The 25,430-nt window shown below is 46.8% G+C and overlaps 2 protein-coding genes across 2 annotated transcripts; both read right to left on the bottom strand.

Annotated features, from left to right (window-relative positions):
- Window positions 1–9,248: 9,248 nt before the first annotated feature.
- On the bottom strand, window positions 9,249–11,155 carry LOC9271032 (berberine bridge enzyme-like Cyn d 4). Its single transcript, XM_015767207.3, has one exon. It carries the CDS (start codon window positions 11,079–11,081, stop codon window positions 9,378–9,380), a length of 1,704 nt encoding a protein of 567 aa, XP_015622693.1. The 5' UTR covers window positions 11,082–11,155; the 3' UTR covers window positions 9,249–9,377.
- Window positions 11,156–14,047: 2,892 nt separating this feature from the next.
- On the bottom strand, window positions 14,048–24,587 carry LOC4328826 (large ribosomal subunit protein uL5). Its single transcript, XM_015771254.3, has 5 exons — window positions 24,468–24,587; window positions 24,266–24,373; window positions 24,135–24,177; window positions 23,840–24,035; window positions 14,048–14,398 (listed from the first exon to the last, which is right to left on the bottom strand). The coding sequence occupies exons 1-5, from the start codon at window positions 24,468–24,470 to the stop codon at window positions 14,200–14,202; spliced, it is 549 nt and encodes a 182-aa protein (XP_015626740.1). The 5' UTR covers window positions 24,471–24,587; the 3' UTR covers window positions 14,048–14,199.
- Window positions 24,588–25,430: the final 843 nt, after the last annotated feature.

Genomic DNA, 25,430 nt, shown 5'->3' with positions numbered 1-25,430 from the left:
TTTGGAGTAGAGTTGTGGAGTAGCCCTGTCGGAGGATGAACTCCTCGAGCGGGGGACCGTGAGGCACCTCCTTTGTTGGTTCGGCCGGGGGCTACTGTCGATGATATGGGCCCGGGGATATCGTGCTTAAAGGGGAGAGGTCGCCCTCGACGTCCACGTGGCACTTCCCCCGAGGGGTTGGGCCCATGGATGAGCGGTAGCCGCCCCTCTCCGCCCCTACCCCTTGGGACGGTCACCACGCGGCCATCATGCAAGGGTAGTGCAGACGGAGCGGACGTGCCACGCCTCATTTAATGTGGCGTGCTGCACGCTTGACCGAATCGTGACCGGTGCATGACCGGTTGAGTGACAGACGAGATGGCGGCAAGCCACGCGCGCCCTGGCCGTGTGTCAGACAGCGTGCGGTGCGGTAGGTATGCCTTATCCCGTCAAAATGATGAGGGGCACAGTGACTTGCAACCATTCAGAGCCGGCTTGACCGACCTGGACACACCCGGGACGGCGTTCCTGGCACATTCGCACCCAAAATCCTCCCCGTGTCAGCCTGCATCGACCGGCATGATTTGATGGGCCCCGCACGACAGCCGATACTCAGAGGACTTCCACGTTGTGGCGCAAGACACACATTTAATATAGGGAATATTTACTCCCTTCACTGGGCGGCACACCCGGTGCATGTGAGTTCCCCTGGGAGTATAAAAGGAGGTTCATATCCAATGAAGAGGGGGATCGAAGAACAAAGAGTTGGATCGTTTAGCCCTAGTTTGTACACCAGAGATTCAGAGACTTGGAAAGCTCAGAAAAACCATCATACACATGAGTAGGGTATTACGCTTGTTAGTGGCCCGAACCTGTATAATTATCTTTGTCTCATCCTCTTTGAGGGACCCGACCCCCTTGATAGCTTCCAATCTTCCTAGCTGCTTAGCTTTCACTCGCTGCCCCCAGCCGAAACAACAAAGGAGGGGCCTCACGGTCCCCTACTCGAGGAGTTCATCCTCCAACAGCTGGCGCGCTAGGTAGGGGGCGCGTTCGTGTTCACCTGAGGAGCACTCATCTTCGTGCGCCCCAAGTTTTGTCCGGTACATCCATGGCGGGAGTCATGGACGGCAAGCTGGTGGTGTGTGGCTGATGAGGAGGATCTTGACCCTCGTCACCAAGCACGACCTACTTCGACTCCCCCTCGCCGCAATCCTAGGCGAGGGGAGGGCCGGGATAAGTCTGGGGACTCGGCCATCTCACTGCTGGCAGGCAAGGGAGGACGCTGAGAAAGAGTGCGCTGCCGCCTCACGACGACGGTGGCACGCCTCAGGGCGCACTTCTGCGCCACCCCTTGTCGATCCAGAGCCAGAGACCTCGGTCCGGTGCTGGCTGGACGATGTGGCCAACCTGGTCACCACCGCACAGCGGCAGCTTGCCGCTGGCGGCCGGACAACGGCGGCTGGTATATCACGTAGTACGATTGCCCTCTCTTTGTCGTCAAGATGGAGAGCACACCGGGTGGCGGCAGCTTCCCGCCACTCGTCCTCACACCCCTCGTCGATGCCCGCAGGGAGCTGTGGGCGCCATGAGTGTATCTACGGAGAACCGGACGCTCGGCTTGACATCGAGCGCTGGCTGGATGTGCATTGAGCCGCCCGTGCGCCGAGAGTAAAGAGGGTGGCAATGCGCCGAGAGTAGTTGTATTGATCGATAGATTGATAGATTACAATGACCCAGGGTGTATATATTTATACCCATAGGGAGATACTAGTCCTTGTCGGACAGGAAAGAAACTAAAGATAAAAGGAAAAGATAAAGTCCTTATCAGACACTAAACACCCTTTTCTAAAGATAAAAGGAAACTAACAAACTATTCCTAATTAGTAGATAAACTGTCATGCCGCATCCTTCTTGAACTCGGACTCTTCTGGATAAATTCCCTTTAGTTGATCCGACTCCATCGAGAACACGGTTGGTGGTGATTTGACGACTCCCATCGGCTGATTCCATAACTCTGAAGCCGATACTGACTCTAAGCCGATGATGACTTTGGGCTTACCAAATTTTGTCGTTAACACATGCCCCCCAGTTTTGGAGTGTGAGGACCCATGCTCCAAAATTCTCTTCTGTCTGATCTTGTTAACTCCAAAATTGATCTTCCCTTGCTTCTTGCAATCGGCTTTCATAAGCCGATACTGTCTGCATTAAATGAGCTAGACTGTCAAACTCGTGGCAGAAGAATCTCTCTCTGATAGGTGCTGACAATCCTTGGAATGCAAGATCTGCGAGCTGCTCATCACTTAGATTCAAACTATAACATCGACCGCGGACATTACAAAATCTCTGAATATATTCCATAGCCGATTCTCCTTCTTGCTGCTCAACCGATATTAAATCTGAAAGCTTCAACTCTTTGATTCCAACAAAGAAATAGTCATGAAATTGCTTCTCAAGATCGGCCCATCCTTGGATAAAATCTGATGGTAGCGATGAAAACCATGTGAAAGCTGATCCAGTCAAAGACAATGGAAAAAAATCTAACTTTCAGAGCTTCTTCAGCCGATGCCTCCCCACATTGTGCTAAGAATTGACTGATGTGTTCCATTGTAGATGTATCATCTTGCCCTAAAAACTGGGAGAAATCTGGAACTTTGTATCGGTGTGGCAATGGCACCCTATTAAACCACTCAGGATATGGCAGCCGATACACAGAAGTATGTTCCTTAGGTTTGATTCCAAACTTCTCCTCTATTATCTTTGCAATTCTATCGGGCAAATCATTGTCATATTGATATTCTTCATCATGCCCATATTGACGAAGTTCTTCTGGCCGATATTGATATGCTTGCCCCTCGAGCTGATTCTTTTGAACAATTATTTCAGGAACTATCTTCTTGACCACATCTTGTAGTCTACTCATCAAAACTCCAAACTGATCAAACAATGTGCGATGAACTGCTTCATCAACTATATCTTGAAGTATTTCAACTATCGGCTTGGGGAATCGAGTCTTCTGAGTTGGCTCTTCTGGTGTCATGATGAAACATTGAAGACAACGCGTTTGAAAATCAGCTACAAACTGCTCCATCTGTTGCCTTTGTTCCTCCGTTAAATCCTCCACTATGACCATGATCTTGGCATTGACTTCTTCTTCAAACATGTGGATATAAAATCATGGTCCCACCGGGCGTGCCAAAAGCGTGTTGATGCGAAAAACACGAGGCCTGGGAGATCTGCTTAACTCCAGTGCAGGTCCAAAAATCTTGATGAGATGCGGGTGTGCCAGTCAGTTTGACCCTGCAACTGACAAGATATATAAACAGTAGATCAAACGGCTGATCGGCTGACAAGCCGATGGAGTAGTTCCAGCCGATGCCGATACCAGCCGATAGCCGATGCCAGCCGATAACGATAGGGTTCTAAGCTATCGGCTTTATGTCCAATGTAGAGTCTGACACTTGACTTAAATAATGATATAAAGGCAATCGACTGATGATAATATAGTATAACAATAATATAATACAGTATAAACCAATCGGCTAGCAATGAGATGATAGAATAAACACTGATCCGAAGGTTAAAGCATACATCGGCTGGAGGTCCAATGTTATAAAATCCACAATATTAGATAAACAGTAAAACCTTTGTTGTGATCGGCTAAGTCCAACTTATATGTATATGCAGTCCTTGTAAGCCCATGCAACGTCCAGATAACTCATCGGCTGAAACCCCGATGAAACCCTTATTGGCAATCAAGAAGCAGGCTAGAGATTATGGTTCTAAACATGACTTAGTAGATCAAACTCAACTGATGCAGTACTAAGTATGAAAAGAAACATAATATCTAGACAATCAAGCCGTTGACTGATTTTTAGGGTGGTAAATGTCTAAGCTAATCTAATCTAGCAACACGATTTAGCCGATACCGGCAGAAACCCTAAAGCGAGAAGCGGCCGATAGAGGTAAACTGATATGCTAAGACTAGATTAACAGAGACATATGATAAATAGGTAGACAAATATATCATCCAAACCGGAGCAATCCAAGAGGTCGAATGTACTGATGCAGCCTTGAACAACGCTGATGTAGATGAGACAATTGCCTGGGCCGACGGAACGTAGGACTTACCCCTTCGCTGAAGATCGAAAGCCGATGCAGCCCCGCGTCAGGTGCCAAGTTCCATCGAATGATAAGTAAAAACCTCGGTAAAGAGGGTGGCGATGCGCCGAGAGTAGTTGTATTGATCGATAGATTGATAGATTACAATGACCCAGGGTGTACATATTTATACCCATAGGGAGATACTAGTCCTTGTCGGACAGGAAAGAAACTAAAGATAAAAGGAAAAGATAAAATCCTTATCGGACACTAAACACACTTTCTAAAGATAAAAGGAAACTAACAAACTATTCATAATTAATAGATAAACTGCCATGCCGCATCCTTCTTGAACTCGGACTCTTCTGGATAAATTCCCTTTAGTTGATCCAACTCCATCGAGAACACGGTTGCTGGTGATTTGACGACTCCCATCGGCTGATTCCATAACTCTGAAGCCGATACTGACTCTAAGCCGATGATGACTTTGGGCTTACCAAATTTCGTCGTTAACAGCGTGCGGTACAACGGAAGGACGATGAGTCCCTCCACTCATACATCTAGCAGTTCTGTCAGGTCCGCAACACCATCGATCCCATGCATCCCTCCTCACGCGGTCATCTACGCATTTAGGGGGGCGTGTGGCATAACCGCGTGCTGAAGAAGGTCGCCTCCAAGGAGCACAAAACATACGCGGAGCTTTTTCAGCTCGCGGATCACGTGGCCCGCAAAGAGGAGGCGTGGGCTTGGAACTCCTCCAGCTCTGGCGCGGCGGCTGCGGCTGCCCCTGAGTCCTCCTCCTGCTCCAAGCGGCGAGAGAAGAGGAAGAAGAAGAGATCGGTCCGATCCGGCGACAAGGACCACGTCCTCACCGCCGAAGGCACCTTGCGGCCCCCGCACAAAGAAAAGGCCGCGAGCATCAAACAGAAGGACACCGCCGCCCCTTGTGAGAGCCGCTCACTAGATAAGTGGTGCATCATCCACAATACCTCCACCCACAGCCTTGCTGACTGTCGCACGATCAAGTCCTTGGCCAAGCGCGTCAAGAAGTCGCATCAGGAGAAGCGGCAGGGTCACCGGGAGGGTAAAGCCCCGGAGACCTCGGCCGACAAGCGGCGAGAGGAGGCCAAGAAGAAGGCCCCCGTCGACAATGGTGATGAGGACCTGGAGTTCTAGGAGCTTGACACCACTATCGCCACCGTCGACTGTGGAGCATGCGCCCACGCATCCGACCGTAGCTTTAAGGCCATGAAGCGCGAGCTTCTGGCCGCTGTCCCTACCCATGAGGCGACACGGCGAGCACGCTGGTCGGAGGTGAAGCTCACCTTCGACCAAACCGACCACCCGCCAGTGGTTTCCCGGGGAGGGCAGTTGGCGCTGGTGGTATCGCAAACCATCTGCAACGTTAAGATGAAGCGCGTCCTAATCAACGGCGGGGTCGCACTAAACATCATCTCCCCCGCGGCCTTCGACGCCATCAAGGCCCCAGGGATGAAGCTTAAGACGTCGCTACCCATCATAGGAGTGACCCCGGGACACACGTGGCCGTCCGGTCATATTGTGCTCCTGGTCACCTTTGGTGATCCTACCAACTTCCGCACCGAACGGCTCGACTTTGATGTGGCGGATCTCAATCTGCCCTACAACGCGGTCCTTGGCAGGCCCGCATTGGTGAAGTTCATGGCGGTCACCCATTACGCCTACCTCCAGATGAAGATGCTGAGCCCCGGCGGCCCCATCACCATTAGTGGCGATGTCAAGATCGCCCTGACTTGCACGAAGCAACGTGCAATCAACCTCGCAGCCGGAGAACGGCGGCGGGGGGCCTGAGACTTCCACCTCTCGTCTCTTGAAGAAGCGGATGACTTCTGGTGACGAGGTGTCCGTCAAGAAGATTATCCTTGGCAATGATCCGTCCAAGACCGAAGATTGGTGGTAACTTGGACGACAAATAGGAAGACGCGCTCGTCTCCTTCCTGCGGGCAAACGCCGACGTCTTTGCCTGAAAGCCGTTGGACATGCCTGGGGTCCACAGGGAGGTGATTGTTGACGAAAAAATCGAACACACCGGCCTGGGAGATCTGCTTAACTCCAGTGCAGGTCCAAAGATTGGTGAGATGCGAGCGTGCCAGTCAGTTTGATCCTGCAACTGACAAGATATACAAATAGTAGATCAAAACAGCCGATCGGCTGACAAGCCGATGGAGTAGTTCCAGCCGATAGCGATAATAGCCGATGCCGATACCAGCCGATAGCGATAGGGTTTAAGCAATCGGTTATATGTCCAATGTAAATAATAATATAAATGCAATCGGCTGATGATGATGTAATAAAATAACAATATAATCCAGTATAAACCAATCGGCTAGCAATGATATGATAAATAAGCATGGATCCGAAGGTTAAAGCACACATCGGCTGGAGGTCCGATGTCATGAAATCCACAAGATTAGATTAAACAGTGAAACCTTTGTTGTCATCGGCTAAATCCAACTTATATGTATGTGCAATCCTTATGAACCGATGCAACGTCCAGATAACTCATCGGCTGAAACCCCGATGAAACCCTTATTGACAATCAAGAAGCAGGCTAGAGATTATGGTTCTAAGCATGACTTAGTAGATCAAACTTAACTGATGCAGCACTAAGTATGAAAAGAAACATAATATCTAGACAATCAAGCCATTGACTGAGTTTTTAGGGTGGTAGATGTCTAAGCTAATCTAATCTAACAACACGATTTAGCCGATACCGGCAGAAACCCTAAAGCGAGAAGCCGATAGAGGTAAATTGATATGCTAAGACTAGATTAACAGAGACATATGATAAATAGGTAGGCAAATATATCATCCAAACCAGAGCAATCCAAGAGGTCGAATGTGCTGATGCAGCCTTGAACGACGCCGATGTAGATGAGACAATTGCCTGGGCCGACGGAACATTGGACTTACCCCTTAGCTGATGATCGAACACCGATGCAGCCCCGCGTCAAGCGCCATGTCCCGCCGGACAATAAAATAAAGTAGAAAAGGTAAAAGATGGCGATGCGCCGAATTGTATTGATCGTAGAGATAGATTACATAGACCCCGGGTGTACATATTTATACCCATGGGTTGATACAAGTCCTTGTCGGACAAGAAAGAAACTTTCCTAAAGATAAAAGTAAAAGATAAAGTCCTTATAGGACACTAAACACACTTTCCTATAGATAAAAGGAAACTAACAAACTATTCCTAATTAATAGATAACTTGTCATGCCGCATTCTCTTTGAACTCGGTCTCTTCTGGATAAGCTTCCTTTAGTAGATCAATTTCCTTAACCGAATATAGCAAGAATCCGACAACTGACGACTTGACAACTCTCATCGGCTAATCTCAGGACTTCGAAGCCGATGACTACTCCGGGCTTACCAAATTTCACTGTTAACAGTGATCGAGCACCATCTAGCCGTGCGGCCGGACGCGAGACCCGTCCGACAGAAGGTGCGGCGGTAGGCCCCGGAGCGACAAGCTTTTATCCGCGAGGAGGTGGCGCATCTCCTAGAGGCCGAGTTCATCCGAGAGGTCATCCATTTGGAGTGGTTGGCAAACCTGGTGTTCATCCCCAAGGCGAACGGCAAGCTCTGGATGTGCATCGACTACACCGACCTTAACAAGGCATGCCCTAAGGATCCCTTCCCTTTGCCACGCATAGATCAGATAGTTGACTCCACCGTGGGGTGCGACTTTTTGTGTTTCCTAGATGCTTATTCAGGTTACCATTAAATCTGCATGGCTAGGAAGGATGAGGAAAAAACTGCTTTCATTACTCCTGTAGGCACATTTTGTTATACAACTATGCCTTTTGGTTTAAAGAATGTGTTGGTATTTCTTAACGACATTACTAGAAATATAATTCCCAGCAATGATTTACAAAGTCTGTCAGGGTTATGGATACCACATACCTAATAGTAGTTGACTAAATCTCGGCAGGACCCACCACATACCATGTCTTATACGGAAATAACCTTCGGATATGGATAGAGTTCCGGATAAGGAAAGACAACCAGAGTTACACACCAGGGATGGTGTTCCTGGTGCATTCGCACACCCAAAATCCACTTCCATTAAATGGTGAATGAGGGGGATCCTTCCCGTGTCGGCCTGCGTCAGCCGACATGATTTGATGGGCCCCGCACAACAGCCGATACTAAGAGGACTTCCACGTTGTGGTGCAAGACACATATTTAATATAGGGAATATTTACTCCCTTCACTGGGCGGCACACCCCCGCGCATGTGAGAGAACCCCTTGGAGTATAAAAGGAGGTTCATGTCCAGTGAAGAGGGGGGGTCGAAGAACAAAGAGTTGGATCGCTTAGCCCTAGTTTGTACACCAGAGGTTCAGAGATTTGGAAAGCTCAGAAAAATCATCATACACAGGAGTAGGGTATTACACTTTTTAGCGGCCTGAACCGGTATAATTCCCTTTGTCTCATCCTTTTTGAGGGGCCCGATCCCCTTGACAGCTTCCAATCTTCCCAGCTCCTTAGCTTTCACTCGCTGCCCTCGGCCGAACCAACAAAGGAGGGGCCTCACGGTCCCCCGCTCGAGGAGTTCGTCCTCCGACAAGCCCAAACCCAGCTCCACATCTCTAGTTTATTTTATGATAGTGCTCTAGTCAGCTCTGTACCCATTTTAAGTGGAGCTGAAATTATTTGGCTGAGCTCTGGAGCTGTGTCAAACGGACCTATCATCTTCGTACGTGGAGAAGAATCTCCATCGTGACGTACCTAACACCACCTCACTGTACCGTGAATAGCCTAAGGCTGGGTTCGGAGGAGGGGTTGGACCCGGCACGCAAAACGATGTTCGCATTAACGTGTGATTAATTAAGTATTAGTTAATTTTTTTTCAAAAATCGATCAATATGATTTTTTTCAAGCAACTTTCGTATAGAAACTTTTTGCAAAAAAAAAAACACATCGTTTAGTAGTTTGAAAAGCGTGCGCATGGAAAACGAATGTGGGGGAGTTGGGAACTCCCGGCAAAGAACGCAGCCTACATGAGGTTACAAGTCTCCATTTTTCAAAAACATGTGCTATAGGACACACCCTCGTTGGTGTTGGCGCACGTGATCTTGGTGTGCACGCTTGAGTGCATCTGTGCATCCAAATTGTACTCGGGATAAAAAAAAAGATTTGTCTATTCGATGAACTAGGAGTATTTGATTTTCTAGCACACATTATTGGAGAAATATATGCTGAAGAAAAGGCACAGATTCTTACTATACATCAAGCTGCAGACTGAACCATCATCAGCTATCTGAAACCAATCCAGCATCCCTTGTGCTCACAACCAGAGGAGGGATGCTCTGCTCACTCCAGAACAGCTGATCAGGATCCACCTCACCCTTCACCATTGCCAGCCTCCTGAAGTTTCCCCTGAAGTACTTCTCCCCCCACACCCTGGCCTCCTCATAGCTTGTGTTTCCCTCCACATTCTGCCCCAAATCCAGGTCCCTGTAGTTGATGTATGCAGCCCTGGGGTTCTTGCTCACATAGGGTGTCATCAGCTCATGCAACCCCCTCACCCAGCTCAGATGATCATCCTCATAGGACACATTCTTGTCACCTCCCCACTTGACAAAGTATTGCAGGTTGTAGAGGTATCCGCTCCGGTGAGCGTACGGCGTGCCGGATTCCGGTATCCGGCTCATCTCGCCGCCTTGTGGGTCAATGTCGATGGAGCCGTCTTCGTCTTCGACGATCTTGGTGAGCAATTCGATCAGGCCGGGTGTCGGAATTGGTGAGGTTAGGTAGTCGAGCTTGATCTTGTAGTAGTCCTTGGGTTGCAGTGTCCTGTCAAGAAGCACCTCTGCTGGTTGGCCATTGGTGTAGCCGTAGGAGTACAGCATGGATTGCAGCCAGTTCATCTCCCTGCAATCGGTTGGTTTGATGCCGAGTTCGGGCAAATGGTGGTCGATTTGGGTGATCATGTCGCTGCAATTTCCAAGAAACAATGATTTGAACGTCACCAATGGATGACGAGTTGAGTCGTCGCCGTCGTTGATGGTCTTGGCCTCCATGGACATTTTGACGAACAGGTTGTCGGGGAGAGCGTGCGCCACGGCTTGCCATTTGGTGAGGAGGCGGAGGAGAGATTGCTCGTCGTGGCCACCTCGCCGGAGTAGGAGGCGGTGGACGGTGAAGGCGGAGACGACGGCCGGGACGGGGACGAGGTTGACGGTCCAGGAGACGACGATGCCGACGCTGCCGCCGCCGCCGCCCCTGATCGCCCAGAAGAGGCCCTCCCCCATGGCCGCCCTGTCCAGGAGCCTCCCCTCGGCGTCCACCACCTCCGCGTCCACCACGTTGTCGGCGGCGAGGCCGTACTTGCGCATCATCGGGCCGAACCCGCCGCCGCTGAGGTGCCCGCCGACGCAGACCGTCGGGCAGATTCCGGCGGGGAACCCGAGCCGCCCGCCGCTCCCCTCCGCCACCGCGTAGTAGAGCTCCCCGAGCGTGGCCCCCGCCTCGGCGCGCGCCACGCCCCTCGCCGCGTCCACCCGCACCGCCCGGAGCGCCGCGACGTCGACGACGGCGAACCTCGGGGACCGGCCGAGCGAGCGGTACGAGAGGCCCTCGTAGTCGTGCCCGCCGCTGCGCGCGCGGACGGTGAGGCCGTGGGCGCGGCAGCAGACGACGCAGGCGCGCACCTCGTCGGCGGTCACGGGCGTGAGCACCAGCGCCGGGCGGGGCGTCCGCGGCGAGGCGAAGCGGAGGTTCTGGATGGTGGAGTCGAGCAGCGACGGGTAGGAGGCGTCGCCCGGCGCGTGCACGAGCCGCGACGGGTCGGCGGCGGTCGCCGGCGACCGCCGCGCGACGCACCGGAGGAAGCTCTCGCGCAGATCGCCAACGCCGCAGCCGTCTCGCCACCGCGCGGAACACGGCGAGGCGAGCAGCGAGAAGTGGAGGAGGAGGAGGAGGAGGAGAGGGAGGCGCGGGCGGCTTGGCTCCATCGTCGTCTTGCTCGAGGTCGCGGCCGGAGCTTTGCTCAGCTCCGCTCCCACTGCGTCGAACGGGTCACCTACCTGCTCGATCTTTGGGTTTGGTGGCTACACGTAATGAGGCATCCATAACCAGAAAGAACCTCAATTATTGTGATTTATTTTTAAGGAACCTCCGATTTTAAGATAAAATATTTCAAAAAGCCTTATACTTTTCAAAAAAAACCTCATATTTTACTATTATACTCCCTTCATTTCTTAACAAATTACGCCGTTGATTTTTAGCATAACGTTTGACTAATTGTCTTACTGAAAAATTATATAAATGTCATTTTTTTTGTTGCAACATATTTTATAATTAAAAAACTTTAAGTATGACTTATAATTTATCATATTTACATTATTTTTTTAATCTAATAAGATGATGGGTTAATTGGATCGATGCCACTGCAACTTTACCAAATTAAAAAAAGCCACTACTATTCATCATATCGGCTGGGTGCCACTGTAATTTTAGAAAATTGGATCCATGCCACTCCCGTCACTTTTTCCATCTCATCTCTCACACCGTCTCATCCTCATCCCCTCCACACCGCGCGACGGCCGGCACGAGCGGAAGACAAGCTGGCGCGGTCACGGCCGGCCCTGGTGGGGTCTCTCCGGCGCGGTCTCCGGTGCCGAGCTCCCTCGCCACCGCCACCGAGCTCCTTCGCCACCGCCGAGCTCCTTCGCCGCCACCCAGGTCGGCCTTGCCGTTGACGACGCTGACAACGAAAGCCACCTCACGGGTCGACTCGGCGACCATCGTGCTGTCGGGGCATGTGGTGAGGAAGCCGAGGCATCCAAGGAGAAGGCGGCAGAGTGGGCCGCGGCTGCGCCACCGTCTCCGGCCAGCAGCGTCAGCGTCCCTGGCCAAGGACGCGCACGACGAGGTCCTTTTCGCAGCGAACGACCGGCGAGGCGACGAGGAGCAGCCGCATCGCTCCCTGCGGTGTCCTCAACCGCCGTCATGGCATGGGGGCTGCTCCGCACGGGATTCCGGCCTTCACTCGCGCCTGCGCCACCACGAGAACCCTAAGCCGCCGCCGCCGCCGCCGCCGCTTGCGCCTGCGTCGGTGTCGTCGCCGAAGCCGGAGTCAGTGGTGGTGTCCTCTGGCTCAGTCCTCGGACGGGGAAAGACGGCGTCAACGGGAGTGGATGGAAAACGCGACGGAGTGGTATGGATCCAATTTCCCAAAATTGCAGTGGCGCCCAGCCGATACGATGAATAGTAGTAGTATTTTTTTAATTTGGCAAAGTTGCGGTGGCATGGATCGAATTAGCCCGATGATGAATGGTCAAACATTATTCTAAAGTTAACCGTGTCATCTATTAAAAAATAGAGGTACTATATGATTATTTTTTACATAAATTCATACTAGTTGACTCAAAATATGCATCCCTCTCGTGTATTTTATCTTCTTTTCCTCAATTCTGCACTGTGGTATTAAAAAACTTAACGTAATTCATGACATGAGAATAAGCTAAATATACACATAAATTATCAAACCATCGATGATCAACGCTAGTTGCAAAGCAACTGACATTTATATTATATACTCCCTCCGTTTCACAATGTAAGACTTTCTAGCATTGCTCATATTCATTAATATCTATATGTATATGGGCAATGCTAGAAAGTCTTACATTATGAAACGGAGGAAGACAAAATATCTCATACAATTGTTTACAGTTTTAAAAGAAAAATATTAGCCAAAGTGGATGATTTAGGCTTGGACCTAAAGGTTATAAGAAATATTTTGCCCTAAAACGTAAGATTGCATGAAGCAAATTATAAAACTTGGGATTTTGAGTTAAGAATGCCCCCAAAACCAGAACATGATGTGGTATTTTTTTTAAAAAAAAATACTCCTAATTATTCAGCTAGTAGGTGATGGTAATTGATGAAAGATAACTAGCCAAATTTTCCTGTTAAGCCCACAGCTAAATTTCAAGGCTTTTTTTAAAAAAAACATTATAGAGTTTTTTTTTTTAGTCTCAGGGCAGACCCAACCAAACGTTTTCAGTCCCAGTGGAAAGAAAGTGGAGCTGGTTGTGATGATCAAAAAATGAATAAAGAGGTGAAGTGGGGTTTGGGCCAATCCATAACTTGAAATTAGATTTATGAGTTTGAGAGCCCTACTAAATAGGTCCTTGGTCTCTCAAAGTTTAAATTTTGTGAACATAATTAGATTTAATTTTAGGGTTTTTTTTAAGTCTGTTTTTTTATCGTTGGCTTTTAAACCGTAATAACACAAATATTTATGTTTTATTTGTGAATTATTACTTTTTTTGCTTTGTTCATTTTTCTTAAATGATCAGAGCATATGTTTTAAAACTAGTGAGGATCACCTTAAAATCATTTTTCATCGCTTGGACCACGAGCATTTATTTTATAAACCGCATGGGAAGAAGAGGAAAAGGGGCCCGATTCATTCTTGAGACACAGCTCGATGTCTCTGTCGGATGCATCAAGCATTTCGACTGACCAACTGGAAGCAGGAGACAAAAGCGGTATATCAGAAAACGCCAATCTCTTGCAGCCGGTGACCGGCCAGAAAACAACTCCGTCTCGCCACCGCGCAGAACACAAGCTTTTGAGCTGTGCTACTCCGCTTGAAATTAAAACATAAAATTAACAGAGAGCGATGTAAAACCATTGGATTATCATAAAAAAAAAGAAAAAAAGAGGCAGCTCGACGTCTCTGTCGGACGGCATCAAGCTTTCAACGATAACTCAGGTCACGAATGATTTCGACAGGCCAGCTAGAGCAGTAGGGAAAAAGAATGGTAGTATTTGAAAAAAAAAACGCCAATCTCTTGAAAATATCTAATCTAGAAGGGACTACCTTCCTGAACTTGCAATTGTAAGTAGGTGATCAGATTCAGAGGTAGCTACATGTTTCCATGCAAAAGCACAAGTGTGACATTGGACAAGATGATGTAAGATCAGATCATGCTCTTAGCTTTCAGGTAATTGACAAAAACATCTGGCCGGAAAATTCATCAAGTAACATAAAACTTGGAAGGTGAACTTCTGCCCAACAAGGGAAAAGCTTTTCTAACAGCTGAGCCTACAGGTGAAAATGTTTTAAGAGGTATTCGCCTGGGCCTTGTTGAGGATGACTCCTTCATACTTGACCTGGAACCACTTCATGGCATCCTCCTTGGTCACCCGGTGCTGGATCCCAACGCGAGACTTGCACCTCCGACGACGGGCAACACGGTAGCCAGCACGCTCAAGCACAACATAGAAGTCCATTCCATAGATACCTGTTGAGGGGTCGTACCTGCAGCACACAAGAGACGGTTTAGCCGTATTTTTTCGAAGGATAGTAAAACCATGTGATGTGTGCAGAAAATTATAAATTAAAAACAAAAACACACTTATTTCAATGTGCTTTTGGCGAATACCAAACATCGTATTGGTGCATTCTCTCCATCATCAGCTATGCACAGCTCAAGAGCAATGCAAACTACACATACGAAACTATTATGGTGCATATGTGGACAAACTTCGTGGACGGTCAAGATCAAAGATGGTGAGCGTGTAGATCATTTCTAAATTGGATTGTGAAGAAGTTCCAAAGGGTTGCTCAGATCATTTGTTAGTATGAAACTTGCTAATTTGGTAGGCATTTCTATGATTCAAATAACCAAGCATTTCCAGTCACTAAACAGTTGTTAATACGTCCATGATGGATAGAGGTAATTGGGTCCGTAAAAAGACAGTACTAACAAGTATCCAAAGGTGAAACAAGGGATAAATTGACAATTCAATTAGATAGTTTTTTTCTGCAAGTATAAAAAACAATCATCATGAGTAAACATGCTCTGATGCTGAATGCCAAGTGAACTGCTCAATTAGTAAACAAAATAGACAAATGACAAAATTGCACTGATGGTGAGAAGAGCTTCCCAGAGGTTCTAGAGTTCTAACTCACAGTACATTTACTAATAGGGTGATGTTTCTACCATAGAAATACGAAGTTTGTACTGTTTCGTGGTTCCAGACCTTCTAGATTTTTGACAATGTGGCTCTTTTACAAAACTTATTTTATAAATAGACCCCCAACTGTGAAACAAAGTGTGGTTTTGATTCATTGTGATGGGAAAATGGAGAGTGTCAAAAGTGAAGAAAATGTGTGTGTTGACTAACATAGGTCAGGATGTGATATTTGTGCCCGAAAAACGGTAGTTTTGTTACGTGTGTGCATGTGATCGAATTCAATCTTGGTCAATGGCAAGGACCAGAACTATGCTCAGGGAGGAGCAGTCCGGTGAGGTCAAGAGGCCATGTGATAAGGTGGGATTGACGTCAGGATCCTTAGAGGTCAACCGGGGTCAACGACGGATCGAGACTAAACTCAGGGAGGAGTTGAGGTCCAGAACGATCAGGGATGCCGGTTGACAAGCTTGAATACAATGCGGTGCACGATGAACGGACACAATGTTGGGAGGACTTCGCAACGGGCTTCACAAGGTCAAGTGTGCAGGTGTCGGGATTCGCGAAGAGTAATGTATGATGCAAATGCAAGAATGCTCCCCCTATGTGCCTAACTCCCCTTTTCACCAAGATCTAAAGCAAAATTTTAAATTCTCAATGAGTGCATTTTGCTGAATATTTCTCCCCCTTTGGCAATGATGACATGCAAAAATGCAAAAAATGAGACATTGCAAACTTTAATTTGAGTGAACTTTGGAGGTTACCAGCTAGACATATACAAAAGAAGTATGAAACATGACAAGAGCAACAAGGTTATATCACTAGCAAGCTTTCATGCTATTTCTAGAAGAAGCTTAAGAGTAAGCAATCCAACGCATAAATATGCAAGATTAACATTATCAAAAACAAAAATGAACCCATGATACCATGCTAATGCCCAGTTCAAGAGAGTATCAAGATGGTAATAAAACATAGAACATGGGCTTTTAGCTCTATCACATTTGCATTTTATTCCTTTTCGGATTTTTGAAGAAAACTATAGCACAATCGCGATGGTACGCCTAATCTTATCAGTCAGCGAGTGATGAGGGCGCCAAACAGTGTCATCAAATCTCAAACAAGTTTTCCAGTTAGAGCTCCTGTTACAGGTAGTCTCAGTGCTATCTTCAGCACTACTTATGCGTAAACACACTCAGTAGCCTGGGACAAAAGCAGTGGTAAAACACATAAAGCATAGAAAGAACATAATTGATGCACCCATGAACAATCAAGCGTGAGCATTCAAAAGGATGTGCCGAAAGCTATTGCTAAGATGATAAAAACATGGCATATCTATGAGAAGGATATTGCATCAAAAGCAAACTTCTAGAGCAAGTTGTGCACATTAATTAAGTTCAAGTGTAGATTCAATTTAAGCAAGTATCAATGCGCATGAAGAGCATAGCATGAACATACAAGCTACTTAAGCACGTGTAACCTAGACAAAAGATCTAGCTTGCATAAAAGTAAGAGATGAGTATCAAAAAGATGTCCAGTAAATTGTTAACAAAGCTCTTTAATGAAAAGATGTATAATACAATGCAAGAAAGTAAACATGATGCAAATGTTACAAATGCATGCAAAAGAAAAGAACTCCCTCTCAACGCAATCCACAGGGGTGGATCACCCCTAACTCACTTTGCAAGAACTCACATCATGCTCAATAGAGAGGTTTTGTAAAAATATCAGCATGTCGTTTCTCGGATTTAACAAACTCTAGCACAATGTGTTGACGAAAAATCCACGCCCAGCTAATGGTGCCAAATCTGTGTTGATGCGAACTATGTCGACAAACACAATGCCGGGAGATCTGCTTAGCTGCCGGGAGATCTGCTTAGCTTCAGTGCAGGTCCAAAAATTTGGATTCGAATGCGGGCGTGCCAGTCAGTTTGATATTGCGACTGACAGGATAGATAAATTGATGATCACATAGTCGATCGACCAATAAGGCGATATGGCGATACCAGACGATGTTGATAGGATTTTGAACACATCGGCTATATGTCCGATATAGATTCTGACACTTAGATAAATAATGATATAAAGACAATCGACTGATGATAATATAATGAAATAAATATCCAATAAACCAATTAGCCAACAATGATATGATAGAATAAATATTAATCTGATGGTTAAAGCATACATCGGCTGGGAATCTGATGTCATTAGAATTTAAATCCAAAAGATTAGGCAATCAATAAAACCTTGCTGCAATTGGCTAAAACCAACTTGTATATAATCCTTATAAGCCGATGCAACATTTAAATAACTTATCGACTGAAACCCCAATGAAACATTGATTCATGTTTACTAACTTAAATAAATCTAACTTACAACCACAACCCTACAGGGCGAACACAACTGGATGTAGCATAAGGTTGATAATTACCTGATAGATTTAAGCAAGCCAATATGACACCAATCAAAGTGATCATGTATTAAATTTGACTAAGACAGTAAAATCATCAAAGAGAAATTTAACACATCAAATAAACCCCCCGATGAAACATTAGCACGAACCTATCGGCTTAACAAGACTTTGATTATTAATAACAATTGAGGTCGGACCTAACCGATGCAGCACGAGATTGCGTTTAATAATCTGATCTCAATGAGTCGATAAAACTTTCTAATGCGATGGATATAACAAATCTATTTAAAATAGCATTGTGATTGTAGAGATATGTCGGCTAAGACAAGATCAGACCTAACCAAGATAGTCCTAACTAAATTGATGCGTCTCTAAACACAATGCAATTAAAAATACAATTCAAATATCAGGTAGGTAAAATATACCAACCGAACCAGAGCAATCCAAGAGGTCAAAGCGATGGAGCCTTGAACAACACCAATATAACCAATACAACTACCAGGGCCGGCAGAACTTAGGGGTTACCCCTTCACCGAAGATCAAAGACATGCAGCCCCGCGTTAGGTGCCAAGTTCTGCAGGTAACAAAAACCTCGGAAAAGAGGGTGTTATGCGCCAATATTGATCCAGAGATAAATGGCAATGACCCCAAGTGTACATATTTATACCCTCGGGCTGATACGAGTCCTAATCGGACACGTTACAAGTTTCCTAAAGATAAAAAGAAAGATAGAAGTCTTGATCAGACACTAGACAAAACTTAAGGAAAATTACTAAAAACTACCTAATTATTAGATAGAATTAAACTGTTATGCCATGGTCTTCACGATTCCTTCCTAAACTCGATCTCTTCTAGATAAAATTACATCGGCTGCTTGACTTCTTTCCTTAACCAAATCCACTAAAGAATCTTACCAAATTTTGGTAAATTTTGGCGTTAACACAATGGTACATTTCTAAACATATTTTCGGAGAAAGTGGTACCGTATCTCAATGTGCTTGGTCCTTGAATGTTGAACCGGATTCTTAACAATGTTAATTGCACTGTTGTCACAAAAAAAACACTCAAAGACAAGCAACCATACACCTTCACTTGTGGTTTTGAATTTAAACTTCAAAAGCCCAAAAGGACATCTCTCATAAAGAGGTACACACCCATGGGCAAATGGGCCGGCAAAGTGACTCTAAGGGACTACTCCAAAGGGCTCCAAAGGGAGCCTACTCACCCTAACATCCACCTCTCTATTTATAGCCCAAGATGGATGAAATCCCCCTAAGATAATGTCAAAATTGCCCTTGGGGCAAAACCCATAGCTCAGATGAAATCTAGGCCATCCGTTGTTCCTTCTCCTCAAAGGAAATATCTCAGATGTCCAAACGAGCCGAAGCTTCTCATGCGCACGCACTCCAGGGTGAACCCGTGATTCGCGCGAACGCCTCCTCGGCCAATCACCGCACGCACTTGCTTGCATTTGCATCCTTATCTGTCACTTGGTCTTGATTTTTCAATCTCTTCAAATAACCAAGTTTGACTTGCAATATTATTTGCTTTGTGGAGCAAAATCAAATTTTCAAAATTTTGCTTGAAGTTGCCAATGTTTCCATCAAGGGGGAGATTGTGAAACAAATTGTGGTTTTGATTTATTGTGATGGAAAATTGGCGAGTGTCGGAAGTGCAAGAAATGTGTGCTGACTAACACGAGTAAGGTTGTGATATCTATGCCCGAACAACGGGCGTTTTGTTTACGTGTGTGTGCAGGTGATCGAAGTCAACCTTGGTCAATGGCGAGGACCGGGACTATGCTCAGGGAGGAACGGAGGTCCGACGCAGTCAAGAGGCCATGTGACAAGGTGGGACTGACGTCAGGATCCTTGGAGGTCTCTCTAGGTCAACGGCAGATCGGGACTAAACTCATGGAAGAGTTGAGGTCCAGAAGAGTAAAGGATGCCAGTTGACACGGTTGAGTACAAGGCGGTGCCCGATGAACGAACACCGTGTCAGTAGTACTTCGCAACGAGATTCACAAGGTCAAGTGTGCAAGTGTCTGAGATTCGCGAAGAGTAATGTACAATGCTAGACGATACATGCACTTGGACAGCGTATGTGTACTGTACTCATGCAAGCAAGTGATTGGGTTGCGCATATGTGCACGTGGCCCAATGCCATGCACTTGTGCATGAGTCTGATCGACTTGGCTTGGAGGAGGTCAAGCCAATTAGGCTCTTGCTTGTTGACCCAAGACGGAGGCGGTAAGGCGTCCGGCTAGCAGCCTTGTTGGCAGGGAGGCCGAACCATGCTGGTCCAGGTGATGGTCCAAGACGATAGTTGCAGATGAGGCCTGGCTAGATGCAAGACGCAGCGAGGGCATGGAGGCGAAAGCCGTACGGGACATGCGGTTGTCTCATACTCGCCGCACAAGCGCATAAGGTCGCATAGGTGGAGCGCGCCTCCCAGAGACGCGTGGTGAACGGGTATTCGGCGAGCGGCAAAGACGTGGATCAACGACGACCAAGTACGTGTGGTGATTGGCCAAGGAGCATACGCGCGGATAGCAGGCCCCACCGTAGATTGCTCGTGCCGGAGAAGCTTCAGCCTTCAGCTCATCTCACTGGTAGGTGGGCCTAGCTAGCAAGGTGCGCGGGAGGAGTGGTTCGATGCATATTTTATGTGGAAAATGGGATCTGGAGCGGGCAACAACATGGAGGACATCCGAGTTATTTCCTTTGAGAAGGAACAACGGATGGCCTAGATTTCATCTGAGCTAGGGTTTCACCCAGAGGGCAATTTGAACATTTTCGTAGTGGGATTTCCGTCATCTTCGACTATAAATAGAGGGGTGGATGTTAGGGAAAGTAGTGTCCCTTTAGAGCCCCTTGGAGTAGTCCCTTAAAATCTCTTTAGTGTCCCTTCTGCCCATGGATGTGTACTTCTTTATGAGAGATAGCCTTCAGGGCTTTTAAGAGTTTAAATTCAAAACAAGTGAAGGTGTATGATTGCTTGTCTCTTTAGTGTTTTCTTTTTAACACCTTTCGTATCAAAGATATTCTGGAGTTGGATTTAATTTCAGTTTTTGCGCTACGGTCTAAGGGAATTCTTCGCTAAAGATTTTTTATGGGTATTCAATGAAGAATTTCAATACACTATATACGACGACTTTGTCCAAAAATGCCATCGCCGTTATCGTCGTTAGGGTTCCGTCCATTCCGCGACATTAAGTGCTATAAGATGAACAATGTACTTAACTCCGCGACATTAAGTGCTATAGGATGAACAGTGTACTTAACAGTGCAAAATAGACAGAACCCTAACGGCGATGGCATTTTGGGACAAAATCGTTTGTACGATGGTATTTCTTGGAACTCACACTTGCTAATGGCATTTTTTGGATTTGGACGCTTGTCAATAGCATTTCTTGGATTATCTCAAAGATGATGGCGCCAAGACCTTGTCACACGTTGTAAGCAATCCACGTCACTAGATGGTCAGCTCCAGGAACCATCCACGTCACTAGATGGTCAGCTCCAGGAACCTTGGCATTGATGGAATAAGCCTTGTGCTCTTAGTAGCCTTGTTGGTTTTTGGTCTTTGTCGTTCTGTTTTGCTTTTAGCATCTTAGGACAGCATCCTTTCAGTTTTACTTTTAGCATCTTAGGACAACATCCTTTCGGTTTTGCTCTTTAGCATCTTAGGACAGCATCCCTTTTATGCTTTATGTTTTCCTTTCACCTTTAGACTAGCCCGCAGCTAGCAAGCTATGGCTATAAATATGTATCCAACCTCCCCCGGATAGTATGACTTGGTACTAGAGCCACTCTATCCTGTAGTCTAGACATCTCTTGCTCATCCCCTTCACGAGCTCCCCTCTGTCCTCAACCGGCAGCTGGAACATCGGCTATTCCTGCTCATCCCTCTTCCCCTGCACTGACGAGCAGCAGCTCGTCAGAGGCAAACTCTTCCCCCACACTGCAGGCCCCCAATAGCATGCCATGCCCGCAGGACAGTCTTAGCGCTCGGTCGCCTCGAGCGCGCGGCTCCGGCAGGAGGCCGAGCTCGCCGCGGCCGAGGAACGCCAGCAAGCGGCAGCAGAGACTGCTGCGATGGCAGCGAGGGCGTCAAGGCTGCCTGCGGCGGAATTGGTGGCGGCAAGGGTGGAAGTGGAAGCAGCGGCGGATGCAGCGCAAGCGGCGGCGGCAGAGCTCAAGGCTCTGCGCGACAATAGCTCCAGCAGCTCTGTCTCCGCCTACGACATCCCTGCTGATGAGCTGACGAGGGAGGCAGCTCGTGAGCGGGTGGAGCAACGGGCAGCCGCGCAACCCCACACGCGCCGTAGCAGCAGCCCAGCCGGGCGTGGATGCGTCGGCGGCGTTCCTGGCAGGAGCGCGCGCGGCAGCGGTAGCCCAGACGGGCTTGGACGCATTGGCGGACCCCTTGGCAGGGGTGCGCATGACGGCGGTGCTCCCGGCGGCAACGGCTTGGTCGACGGAGATCGCGGCCGTTGCAGGCGGCTCGTCTCTCCCTCCCCGGACCGGTACCGTGGACACCACGGGATTCAGGCCGTCATCAGGGAAGTCAGCCCCGGCGGTGGTTGGCCTGCCTTCACCAAGACCAACTACATCGAGTGAGCTGCGGTCATGAGGGTGAGGCTCCAGGTGCGGCACATGTGGGAGGCAGTTCGGTACGGCGACGTCGACTACGACGAGGATCGACGGGCACTGAAAGGATGATGTCCTAAGATGCTAAAAGCAAAACTGAAAGAATGTTGTCCTAGGATCGCTAGGATGCTGTCCTAAGATGCTAAAAGCAAAACTGAAAGGATGTTGTCCTAAGATGCTAAAAACAAAACAGAACAACAAAAGGCTTATTCCATCAGGCATTGGGCTTATATACTTCTTAAAATATTAACACACCATTAGAACAATTATACATGTGTGGTGTGGTGATGAGATGCCTGCTCTTGCCTCCTAGCAAGCTTAGTTCGAACATTGGGTGGGAATCTTTTTTGTTTTCCTTTTTTTAAGTGGCATGCACACCTTGAATGGACCAGCAAAAGAAGACTAGACAGGAAAAAACACCCATCATGAAGATTTGATCACATGATTTCCAGGAACGTAAGAGTTCATTTAACCACTTTAAGCACTCGTCAACTTATTATAGATGATAGCCCATTAAATTCTTAATCTCATATGAGCTCATCGCCAACAAAATATTTTAGATACAATTTTTGTGCATCAATATTGTGCCATGTTGTGTTACGCATTCCTGGTAATGCATATGTGAGCTCATATGACAGTTGATAATGAGCTATATTCTATAATAAGTTGATTAATATACCAATTGTTTAATGACATCACTAAAAAAATTGCACTGGCCAAGGATCGAACTCAACTAGGTGGCAAGTTTAGACATCTTACCACTACACCATTCATGTACCATTATGTGGATGGGTGTGTTAATATGTTAGAAACATATGAGCCCAGAACCAAAGTTATTGGCGCGGACCATCTAGTAATGTGGATTTTGTGCCACTTGTGCCATGGTATCAATGCTAGGATCTTTGGTGACAAGATATTGAGGATGTTTGAATCCCAAGCAAGGAAAAGCATAGCCTAGCCTAGCAAGGAGAGTTGCTTAGTATTAGCAAAAGAAAAAAAAAGTATTGCTTAGTAAGGCCAACTAACTACCGAGAAAAGCTCACCCAAGACAAAAAGCCAAATCGGTTAGCATCCGATGGCAATTTGTCGGGCTAAACATCCAAGCATTGTACTTTTGCTTTTTTATGCCATAGCTTTCATGGGCTAGCTTGAGCTTGCTAGGCCAAGCAAAGGTAATTGCACAATCTAAATAGACCATGAATATTGGTGCTAATGATCTTGGAGCCGAGATTCAGGTCCAATTATTTTATAAGTTTTGTCAAGGTCTATTTATAAAGTAAGTTTTCAAATGGACCAGATTATAAAAGATCTAGTCCATGGTCTGCTTCAAAATCGAGCTCAATGCTCTTTAGAAATCACAACACCACTTAAACAAAAGCATCAATGTTTATGCCTCAATCAAATAAACATCTATAGCATTAGCAGTATGCTAACAATTCCTAGGTACCAAATGAATTGTCAATGACCCGAGAACACTTAAAAAAACCATCTTCAGGTTTAGCAACTTACAACTAATAAAATTCTATCACTTGTAAACATCAATCCAAAACAAATCTATTGAATGAGGCAATTTCAAGCAAATATTGGAAGCGCTATCCTAGGTCACAAAAGGGAATGGAGACAATGAATGCTTTAAAATCTTCTAGGCACAGGACTAACATAAACAGGCAGATACGAAAAGCGAAATGTTTCATCCGAGAAAGAGTAACGGGGCCTTTACTTGATGCCAAGATCAATGTGCTCCTGGATACCGAAGCCGAAGCATCCGGTGTCACTGAAGTTCCTCCTGAGCAGCTCGTACTCCTTGACCTTGAGCCCGCTCTCCAGCAGCTGCATCGCCTTCTCCCCTCTCACCGTCACGTAGCACGCGATCTTCTCGTTACGCCTGATTCCGAACGACCGCACGGTGTACCTCGCTGCAAAGAAAGCGCCCCCCGCAAACTCTCGTCATCACCACAACGAAGCTAAGAGTAAACTAGAGTAGAGAGACGGCAATGGCGGAGAGCTTAACCTACCCTTGGAGAACACCGGGGTCTGCCCGCTGAGCTGCTCCAGCACCTGCAAGAAACCGGAGAGAGAGGGGGGTTGAAATGGAGGTTGGCGAGAGGAGGGTTGGGAGAATTTTGGGGGGAGGGGGGTTGGTGACCTTGGAGGCGCGGGTTAGGCGGTCGCCGCTCTCGCCGACGGAGATGTTGAGGACGAGCTTCTGCACCTTGATCTCCCGCATCGGGTTCGACTGCTTCTTCTCCGACGCCTGCACCACAACTCACCACACGCACGCGGAAGAGGGGTGTTAGGTTGAGGAGATGAACAGCGATGAGTCGGGAAGGAGGGAGGGAGGAGGCGACCATGGCGGAGATGGCCGGGAGTTCGTCGGCGGCGAGGAGGGAGGAGGGAAGGTGGCGTGGCGGCGCTGGGATAAAAGAGAGAGCGCAACCCTAGGCGGTGGCTGCGACCAAGAGGTTTCTGGATGGGCCCAATTGTGGTAAGTGGCCTTTTGAACGACAGCGAAAAGAATGGCCCAATGCTTCGATGCAACCACAAAATGGGCCAAAAGCCCAAATTCTACCACGTACAAATGTGCCCGCTTGATGAGTTTTGGATTATTTTTGGGATTTTAAATGTTCTAATGGTAAGAACATTTTATTCGGTATTTTTGAGTAAATTTCAAAAAACTACATATACTTTGACAAACTATTATAAAACTATAGATTTAAAAAGGTGTATCACAAAACTACAGATTTAGGACCGAATTCATCAAAGAACTACATATTTAAGGTGGAAGATCACCAAACTATAAATTTAGTAATAAAATTATCACAACAGTTCATGTTTTGCATCATGTTAAGTACAAAACTACACATTTATCACTCTAACATAGCAGTAGTGGTAGGAATTTAAGCTGTAAAATATGTAGTTTTGTGATACTCTAGTATTAAATCTATAGTTTTGTGATAAATTTTGTGTTAAATATGTAGTTTTATAATACGACGCCTTAAATCTGTACTTTTATAATACTTCGATCAAAGTACTGTAGTTTTATAAAATTTACTCGTAATTTTATTTGTATGAGCAATCATAAAAAGAGATATGACCAACAAAGAATAATCTCAAAATCAAAATCAAATTATATTATTATAGATTTTGATTGCAATCCAAATATTTGAGGGACCTAAGAGTTGTATCTCAAAATACAACTCAACTTTTTGAAATCTTGCTCTACGAAAAAATTACACGAAAATATCCGCTAGTTGTAATTATTGTAGCTCGAGTACATTTCAATCATATTAGCTTAACTAGTCGCAAGATAA

The sequence above is a fragment of the Oryza sativa genome, chromosome 2 (genome assembly GCF_034140825.1).
Source record: "Oryza sativa Japonica Group chromosome 2, ASM3414082v1".
NCBI classification, from domain to species: Eukaryota; Viridiplantae; Streptophyta; class Magnoliopsida; order Poales; family Poaceae; genus Oryza; species Oryza sativa.
The sequence above is the reverse complement of the archived record's forward strand: the minus strand, read 5'-3'. Positions and strand labels throughout refer to the sequence as shown.

What these genes read in the sequence shown, in the direction of transcription:
- LOC9271032 (XM_015767207.3), bottom strand. Translation starts at nt 11,081, where the DNA reads ATGGAGCCAAGCCGCCCGCGCCTCCCTCTCCTCCTCCTCCTCCTCCTC.
- LOC4328826 (XM_015771254.3), bottom strand. An exon ending in GCCTAACCCGCGCCTCCAAG is followed by an intron (nt 24,178 to 24,265) that starts GTCACCAACCCC and finishes GGTTTCTTGCAG; the next exon opens with GTGCTGGAGCAGCTCAGCGG. An exon ending in GACCCCGGTGTTCTCCAAGG is followed by an intron (nt 24,036 to 24,134) that starts GTAGGTTAAGCT and finishes CTTTCTTTGCAG; the next exon opens with CGAGGTACACCGTGCGGTCG.